General features: G+C 35.7%; 1 protein-coding gene across 2 annotated transcripts in view; it reads right to left on the bottom strand.

The window, feature by feature from the left end:
- The window catches only part of LOC111456745 (probable LRR receptor-like serine/threonine-protein kinase RFK1), a 15,724-nt gene extending 6,894 nt beyond the window's left edge, over window positions 1–8,830 (bottom strand). The window contains exons 1-14 of one of the 2 annotated variants that reach the window (XM_023098725.1): window positions 8,461–8,830; window positions 8,269–8,385; window positions 4,348–4,522; window positions 3,631–3,702; window positions 3,477–3,545; window positions 3,331–3,402; window positions 2,997–3,068; window positions 2,832–2,903; window positions 2,686–2,757; window positions 2,506–2,577; window positions 2,353–2,424; window positions 2,175–2,246; window positions 1,480–1,548; window positions 1,253–1,318 (exon numbers count right to left, since the gene is read on the bottom strand). In XM_023098725.1, the coding sequence (XP_022954493.1) occupies window positions 1,253–1,318; window positions 1,480–1,548; window positions 2,175–2,246; window positions 2,353–2,424; window positions 2,506–2,577; window positions 2,686–2,757; window positions 2,832–2,903; window positions 2,997–3,068; window positions 3,331–3,402; window positions 3,477–3,545; window positions 3,631–3,702; window positions 4,348–4,522; window positions 8,269–8,350 (1,037 nt within the window). In that variant the 5' untranslated portion in view covers window positions 8,351–8,385; window positions 8,461–8,830. The remainder of the gene's footprint in view (window positions 1–1,252; window positions 1,319–1,479; window positions 1,549–2,174; window positions 2,247–2,352; window positions 2,425–2,505; window positions 2,578–2,685; window positions 2,758–2,831; window positions 2,904–2,996; window positions 3,069–3,330; window positions 3,403–3,476; window positions 3,546–3,630; window positions 3,703–4,347; window positions 4,523–8,268; window positions 8,386–8,460) is intronic. The other variant, XM_023098726.1, reaches the window with a different exon arrangement.
- Between the last annotated feature and the right edge of the window lie 818 nt (window positions 8,831–9,648).

Raw genomic sequence — 9,648 nt, 5'->3', positions numbered from 1 at the left:
AGCGCCAAAAAAAAAAAAAAAAAAAAAAGAATAAAGCTTCTGCAAGGCTTTATAAGTGATCAATATGTTATAATTTACAGCTTGACCCACCTAATTTTCACCACAGTCAAAACTTGTGTTTCTTTTTGTTAGTTCATGAACCCCTTTATGTCGAGCGTAAAAACAAATATCAATTTTTTTTACCAAGTCCTCCACCATATGCAGATGGTAGTTGTCATTAACAACATTCTGAATATTCACTTTACCTTGTAGATCAGTTTGAAATTAAGAAAAATAGTAAATTTCATACTGATGTGAGATGCAAAATGAGATATTTGAAGGTTAAAATCTCATGGAAGTGCCTATTGCCTAACTAAATCCAAGTCTGAAGTGGACTGTCGCCTGTCAAGAAATGCTTTTGCATTAATTCTCCACTTTATTGAAAAGATATTAACAAACTATCCTAACTAAAAATGTAACGGCCCAAGCCCACCGTTAGTAGATATTGTCCTCTTTGGGTTTTTCCTTTTGGGCTTCCCCTCAAGATTTTTAAAACGCATCTGCTAGGGAGAGGTTTCCACGCCCTTATAAAGAATGTTTCATTCTCCTCCCCAACCTATGAGGGATCTGACAATCCACCCCCCTTAGGGGTCAGCGTACTCGCTGGCACTCATTCCTTCTCCAAGCGATGTGGGATCCCCCAATCCACTCCCCCTTCGGGACGCAACGTCCTTGCTAGCACACTGCCTCATATCCACCCTCTTTTGGGGCTCAGCCTCTTCGTTGGCACATCGCTCGGATACCATTTGTAACGGCTCGAACCCACCGCTAGCAGATATTGTTCTTTTTGGGCTTTCTCTCTCGGGCTTCCTCTCAAGGTTTTTAAAACGCGTCAACTAGGGAGAGTTTTCCACACCCTTATAAAGAATGCTTCGTTCTCCTCCCCAACCGATGTGGGGTCTCACAAGAAACATTGAAGGTTCTGAAATAATTACTTAGGAAAAGGTATCGACTATAAAGCACAAAAATAAAAGAACCAACACCAGTCGAAACGTTCCTCCATTGGTGATGTAATAAACAAAAGAGTATCATCAACAATGCAAAGTTACTAATCAAAAGAAGGGTTTGCCAAATTGAGGGTACTCCAAATATCTGACAAGAGACAGCACTCCACAATAATAGACAAACAAAACTAAGAGTCAAAGAAAATAAACTTGATAGATTATAAATGTGTTAGGAGAAAGGAAAAAATAAAGATAAGTAAGAAGCTTACACATTAGTTCCATCCTTCAATATTGAATCTGGTATGTTGCCACTCAGCTTATTGCCAGTTAAGAAGCTAATAAAAGCAAAATAAATAAAATAAAACAATTGATCAGGAGACTGGTACGCATTAGAAGAAGTAATTATAAGCATTTCAAAATTATTTGTTTTGTGACATGCTTGTCTATACTCCAACAAAACTGGAAAATTTATCAAAACAGAGAGTTGTCAACTTACAGAAATCTAATGTGCTCCAAGTCTGTATCCTCTGGAACTTCCCCAGTCAACTGATTAAAGCTGAGGTCCCTATCAGTCACAACGAAAAAACGACCAAATTGAATCTATAAGATACATAAAAACTACAGCTGAGCCCGATATCGTGGGTTTGTGACCCTAGCATGGGCAAACAAAAAATTCAGAGGGCTTGAAAGAATTTGTGAAATTGAAAAAGATACATAAAAACTACAGAAAAAAATAAATAAATAAACTTTTCTATTAGTAGAAAATCATAAAATCAAGAAACTAAGTATAAAATATCTCATATATAGTCATCTTTCTCTCAACGATGTCTTTATCATTTGATCCAATATACACTCCAAGAGAAGCAAAGAAGAACAATATTTCAACTATCATCGAACAAAAATAAAGGTATGACGCTAATTTATAAGTATACTTCCAGTTAAGGGCTGAATTTTATTAAGCTGACAAAATTCTATGATCTCTTTTGCTATAATACCCCTAACGTAAGCAGACGTGTTAACAATTCTTATCTTTGATTAGAAACACAAAATCTAAAGGACTAGAAAGTAAAAGGAAAGGTTGGACGATAAGGTAACGTTCACTGAACAAACAAAAGTTTTAGCATGTCATACCATACACATTCATAGAGTATCAGATCATAAACATGCCAGGAGCATACATGTCTTACTTACATCATTTCCATAGTCTGTATCGTCCACAAATATGGAGGTATCTTTCCAGCAATGTTGCAATTTCTCAGAACCCTAAAAGAGATCAACGAATAAGACTGAAAAAAAGAATAACATGCTCTAATGGATTATGTAGAGATGTTGCTCAAAAGATTTCAGACAGCATAGACATTTGACTTACAATTGAACCAAGCCTGTCATGTTCACCAAATCAGGAAAACCCTGCGTTGGGCCACAAATATCGCTGATCCTCCTATATTAACAAAATCCAGAAAATATTGAGTTTTATCATTGATCTGTTGGATGAAAAAGTATCAAATTGAGAACTACTTACAAATCCTCTAAGTTAATCAAAAGGGATATGTTTGCAGGAATTGGTCCCTGAAGTCCACTTCCATGTAGTACTCTTCAATAATTCAATTTTAAATGGTATTAATAATTGATAAATTAAATTTAACATATTTTTGTTTCTCAAAAAACGAATGAAACTTGGAACATTTTCTAAAACGCTTACAATCTATAGAGTAGTTTCCAATTCTGTATGAAGTCGGGTATGGTTCCCGTCAGGTTGTTATCACTAATTCGGCTGCCATGCAAAGAAAGTAATTTGGACAAATGACTCAACATACTTCGAGAAACGTGAATGTAATAAAAACTTACAAATCTATTAGGTTTCCCAGACCAGCAAACGTAGTGGGCAATGTGCCAGTTAGTTGATTAGATGATAGCACCCTGCATATACAGTGTTAAATCAATAAACTATTAATTTTGTACCACAAAGAAAAAAAAAAAAAGTATGTGAAAGAAAGCTGAATAACATCTTACAAGGTTTCTAGGTTGCTTAACCTCCCGAGTTCTGATGGAATTGATCCAGAAAATTGGTTTGCTTCAAGGGACCTGATTTTACCAAATATACAAATGAGATATGGGCACATAAAAGACGGGAAGGGGGGAAGAAGGATCATAACTCGATGTTCTTTGAGCTATTAAATGAGTGGAAAGAGAGTTGAACAACACGCTTTCATTTTTTTAAGGTCAAAGTGACGATAACATGACAGATTATGTTTTAAAGAAAACGGCAATCTTTGTGTTATTAATAACCAAAGCATCATACCCTGAAGAGAGAAAAAAGAAAATGAATAACTGTGTCAAAACTTACAGGTGTGCTAGAGTAGTAATATTCCCCAATTCCACTGGTATTTTCCCTGAGAACCGATTTACAAGAAGAGAGCTGCAGGATATTCACTAGATAGTTTATTAGAGGAATAAATCAGTACATCAACAACAAAAAAGACAAGATCTTACATTGATGTCACCTGCAATAGCGCCCACTCCCGAGGTATATTACCATGAAGGTAATTGTAAGAAAAATCACTACACCAAGTCAACAAGTGGCTTAGAGTTTTTCCTAAAGAAAGAATCTCCACATACAACTTTAAGATAGACAAACTGCATTTACATTTCTTTCAGGTAACGAAGCTTGACGATTTCAGGTGGAAGAACACCGGGCAGATTGTGTCTTCTGAATTCTCTGATATGAAAAGAAAACAAGCAAAAGAAATTACAGTTTAAAAATCAAGTCAAGACAAGTGTTGGTAGGAAAAGAATTCGAAAGACGACAGAATGCTATAAGCACTAATGATTTACTCCGCGCTTCATGATCAAGACACTATTTATTTCAAAGATAATCTTAATAATGTTTAGGGCGTTTCATTCACAAAATGTGCAAAAGAAGTCAGCAGAAGTTCAAATGCAATTGGCGTCCCCTTACATGGTGAATTATCATCCTTCCAACATTTATTCATTCACCTAAGCCCTTGTTTTTATGATGAAAATTTTGAAAAGAATCAGATAATGTAATGATTAACAGCAATCATAATCTTCAATAGAATCGTGGCACCTACCTTTGATCGAACTCCTTAATTCTGAAAAGCTTTTACATTCAAATAGAAAAGATCTAACTTATCAACAAAGTGGAGATTCTTGGCATCGAACTAAACTTCAATTATGTTGCAATTTATTTCAACGAGACATGCATAAATACAAGAAACTTGACGTTGGAAAAGAGAGTTATCATATAGCCATTGATCCTAGAAGTTTAAGTGGGACAGAAAATTGCACCAAATAGCATATCAAGCTTGGAATCAATGTTAAGAAATAAGATAGAGGATTATACATCTTTATGACATGACAAAGTGTGTTGTCCTCGAGGAGGCAATCACAAACAATTTTACTCGAAGATCCCCTCTGGGGGTTTTCTGTTAACCCAAACATTTCAACGGCACAGGACTCATCATTGAATTTCCAATAAACTGCACCTAATGTTCTCGTAATTTGCTGTAGAGCATCGACTATACAAAATGAAAAGCCAGAAGGTTAGAAAATAGTTATTTATGATATGACTGTGATAAACAATCATAAATGAAAACTTATCAGCCAACATTCGAAACATATAACGGTTTCATCATATTTCATCTAAATAAGGAAAAAAAATGATAAATAAATTGTGGTTCCTTTGATGTTAGTGTAAATAACCTTGGACATCTCATCTAGAGTATTCAACAACCATATTTGAATCTGTTGAGTTATGAGTTTTTCCTTTTTAATTACATTCAGTTTTTTAATTTAATGTTGTAAGTTTCTTCTTTAAAAGTTAGATCTAACATTTCAACTTATGAACTTCCATGTGAAGTTTGTATCACTATTTTTTTTCTACTTCAGTAGAAGCTTATTCATCTATTTGATTTCATACTCTTATTCTCCATTTTCTCTCTTTGTTCAACAAACAATGAGACTTTGACTGGATTATTGCTTCCGCAATATTTTTTCATCCCTCATTTTTTTTCAATAATGGTGTCAAAGCCTTACTAGATTTAAAGGGTTGTGCTTTTAAATGAGAGCGCGAAATTCCATTTTTGTGTTTGAAAATGTCTTCTAATTTTAGTGTAACTTCCCTCCACATTTTAATGGTGAAAGCTGCTAATTTTTGGTTAATGCAATCATATCTCAAGGAACTTGGTTTCTGGGAATCATTAGGAGAAAATCCAAAGCTGAATCAAATCAAACTACACGAAGAGGAGAAATTCAAGAAGCCCAAGGCTTTATTCGTGATACATGTCACTTTATCTGATCCTATATTTGCTAGGATTATTGATTGTAAAATGCCAAAAGACGCTTGGGATAAATTGCAAGAGAAATTTGAATGAAGTGCGAGCGTGAAAGGTGTCAAATTATGGACTCTCAAGAGAGGGTTTGAGTTACCAAAAATGAAGGATTCAGATTATATGAAGGAATACAGGACAGAAGTGATGAACGATAAGACTAGTTGGTGAAATATTTTCAGATAAAAGAGTTGGGAAAAAGTAATGGTTAGTGTTCCTAGCAAATTTGAGTCGAAGATCTCAGCCATAGAAGTGTCTTTTGACTTGACTACCGTCTCTAACGCAGAGTTAAATGAGCAAATTACAAGCCCAAAAACGAAGGGATGCTGCACAATGAGTACTCTCTGAAAAAAGTTACTAAAGAAAGTTCTGGCAGAAGCTGATGTACGACTATTTACTTGCTCAATAGACTACCTACAAGAGCATTTAAGGGCAAGACTCCTTATGAACTTGAAGAACTTGAAGATTTTTGGATCTATATGTTACTCTTTTATTCCTTCTATTAAGAGCTCCAAACTTGATGAGAAGACAATTAAGGAAGTATTTATTGGCTATTTTGTTGATTCAAAAGGGTATAGAATTTTTTATTTGAACACTCAAAAAGTTATCCCGAGTCATGATGTCATCCACCATTATTGACCACTTGAAAAGTTTCTTCTTGGGATTTTGAAGGGTAAACAATTGTGAAGAGACTCATCCACCAGTTTTGAAATCTTAGAACAAAATGAATCTTCTTTTGATTCAATTGATTCTAATGATCAAGGTTAGACTCCTCTTTCTGATAATGACCTTGTTAATGCAACTAGTGATAATCCAAATTACAAGGTGAGATCACTTGCTTATGCATGTGAAGGTCGTAATCATGTTATTGTTGAACAGATAGCTATCATGAAGCTTCGCAGTCTTCTGAATGGATTCCTGCTATTAAAGAAGAATTGCTGATGATCGATAAAAATAATACATGGGACCTTCTAGAGAAACCACGAGGAAAGAACATCTTGGGTCTGAAATGGGTGTTCAGAGTGAAGTATAATTCTAATTGTTCAATCAATAAATATTGTGAGAACCCACATCGGTTGGGGAGGAGAACAAAGTATTCTTTATAAGGGTGTAGAAACCTCTCCTTAGCAGACGCGTTTTAAAAACCTTGAGGGGAAGCTCAAAAGGAAAAGCACAAAGAGAAAAATAGAAAAATATCTGCTAGCAGTGGGCTTAGGCGGTTACAAATATAAAATAAGGTTAGTGGTAAAGGTAATGAACAACAACTTGGGGCTGATTATGGAGACACATTTGCTCCAATTGCACAATACAATTGATTATTGCTTTAGCTGCACACTTGGGGTGGAAAATATTTCATCTAGATGTCAAATAAGCTTTTTGGAATTGTGTTCTTGAAGAAGACATGGATGACCCCAAAATATTTCATCTAGATGTCAAATAAGCTTTTTGGAATTGTGCTCTTGAAGAAGACGTGGATAGAGAAAACAAACAATACAGTCTGAAGAAAGCTCTCTGTGGGTTAAGCAGGCACGTCGTGCTTTTTATAGTAAGATTGATTCCTACTTGCTTCTTCAAAGTTTCAGAAGAAGTATGAGCGAAACTACTATCTATGCTAAGGTTGGTGATAACTTTAATCAGTTCATTCTTTTTGTGAGATCCCACATCGGTTGGAGAGAGGAATGAAACACTCCTTATAAGGTGTGGAAACCAGTCCCTAATAGACGCATTTAAAAACCTTGAGGGGAAGCCCAGAAGGGAAAGTCTAAATAGGACAATATCTGCTGGCGATGGGCTTGGACTGTTACAAATGGTATCAGAGTCAGACATCGAGCGGTGTGCCAGCAAGTACGCGAGGCTCCCAAGAGGGGTGGATTGTGAGATCCCATATTGGTTAGAGAGGGAAACGAAGCATTCCTTATAAGAGTGTGGAAACTTCTCCCTAGCATACGCGTTTCAAAATTGTGAGGTTGATGGCAATACGTAACAAGCTAAAGCAGACGATGTCTGCTAGTGGTGGGCTAGGGCTGTTACACTTTTGCTTTGACTCGGAATGATTATCACATGGTTTTTTTTTTTTTTTCATGGGAAGAAAGGAGCAATTTGCAGGCCCTGATGTGAATGGATCTTGTTGCACGTGAAAAAGTAGGAAGACCTTAAGCCAAAACCCTAACTTTTCCCTAAACTTTGCATTTCGGCAGAGAGAAGTCGAGGACAAGAAATCGGCATCAACAACTTTCAACAATGCCACTTCACTCAATATTGGAGTGAGCTTTAATCATTCCAGCACTGAAGGATAAAAAGGTCCCCTTAAGCATTTACTTGAACCTTTTCTATTCTACCAGCACTCACTCCGAAATGGCACCACCGCTAAGCAAGTGCTTGTCGTTCACTTATTAAGAAACGAGCTAAGCTTGTCGTTAAATTCCAACAATTCAGAATTCACAGCAATGGCTAATACTTCCAACTAAACAATTCTTAGCAGCTGATATCAATGCAAAATCATGGTGACATAAAACAAACTTAAGGGAATCTTTTCGTTTTTCTATTTCGAAAGAAAACTTAGGGGAGTCTAATTCTTTAGAGGTGGCTTCTTACAAGAACGACGAATCGAATTACCTAAACATTCCATTAAAACAGTTTTCTGTAATCTGAAACGTTCAAACAACAAATGACTGATTGAACCAAAAGATTAAAAGAATCCTGTGCAGAATTGCTATCAGCAATCTTCAAACAATCCTTGGATTAAACATAACATAATAACAACTCCAAATTCATATCACAGCAGAATCTAAAAACTCCATAGATGCTTAAACCATAGAATTTCATGGGATAACTAATTTGCATTAGGCAACAAAGAAAAACCAGCAAGAACATTATCCAATTCAAGCTCACAACCTTCATTTCCATGAAGGAAAAGGGAAAAAAATAAAACGTACCCTCTTCTTTGGGAAGCCTGGAATCTGCAAATCTCAAGAGATTAAGAACAATGAAAACGAAGAAGCTCTTGGCCACCATCATCACCGAACTAGTTCTTCAACAATCTGAACTCAAAACTCAAAACACAAAGAACAGTATGAGTAACAATCAATACCGCAACAGGCATTGATTGTTCAATCAGTGTACATTACCGGTTCAAATTCGCCTAGGTCTGGAATGGATTGGATTGCCTGTTCGCTGCAGCAAAACTCGTTTTCTCCTCCTCCGTGATAATGAGATTGAACCAAATTCACCAAGAAATGCAGCAAAATTTTAAAAGATATCGGTTTCTAGGCTTGTTCATTCTAGATTGTTACCCGCATTCGAGAGCTGAAATGGGGTACAATCAAAAACAACCAAACCCAGAAACCCAAATTTAAAAGATTTTGACTGGAGCTGACAACAAATTTCAGGGTTCAGGGGAGATTCCAAGCGGCTGGTTTGCTGGCATTTACGAAATCAAAAGCATGTAGAAATTTCGGAATTAGAAACCTGCGCGGCGTCTGTGTGTAATCTTTTTAGTAACACTCATAAAATTATAATATTTTGGAATTATAAACCTCAAAATAGCTTTTTTTTTTGCTTACTATTTAAGAAAAATCTTAATTTTCATTGTCACATTGTAATTATATTAACTATGAACTTATATTACAATATTTAGAAATGTTCACTCGGTCAGGTCAGGTAGGGGTTCTACTGGAACCAGTAGGGTCGAGAGTCTTCTATCCTTGACTCTCCACAATGGTATGATATTATTCACTTTGAACATAAGCGCAGATGACTTTGCTTTGGGCTTTTCAAAATGCCTCATTATTCTTTGATTATAAACCCACAATCACTCCTTAAATTAGCCGATATGAGACTTTCATCCAACACCTTCACTCGAACAAAGTACGCATCCCCTTAATCGAGGCTCGACTTCTTTTTCTTTTGGAATCTTAGTCAGTTTTTACTATGCCTTCGAGGAGGCTTGACTCCTTTCCTTTTGGAGTTCTTTGTTCGACATTTGAGGATTCTATTGACATGGCTAAGTTTAGGGCATGGCTCTGATGCCAGGTTAAATGAAGACCACTTTCCACGATGGTATGATATTGTCCACTTTGAGCATAAGCTCTCGTGGCTTTGCTTTAGGCTTCATCTTCCTCTCTTTCCTCAAGTTCATTGCAGAGACATGCAGGGAACGAGTTTCCCCCATACAATTTTTCTTATTTTTTAATATATTTTTTGAAAATTTTAATAGATAATTTTTTTTTCTTTTTTCAATATAATTTCTATTAAAAAACGTAAAATTTCCAAATAAATCTAATAATATTTCATCATCAAAAAAAAAAAAAAAAAAA

Source organism: Cucurbita moschata, unplaced genomic scaffold (genome assembly GCF_002738365.1).
Source record: "Cucurbita moschata cultivar Rifu unplaced genomic scaffold, Cmos_1.0 Cmo_Scf00019, whole genome shotgun sequence".
NCBI classification, from domain to species: Eukaryota; Viridiplantae; Streptophyta; class Magnoliopsida; order Cucurbitales; family Cucurbitaceae; genus Cucurbita; species Cucurbita moschata.
The sequence above is the reverse complement of the archived record's forward strand: the minus strand, read 5'-3'. Positions and strand labels throughout refer to the sequence as shown.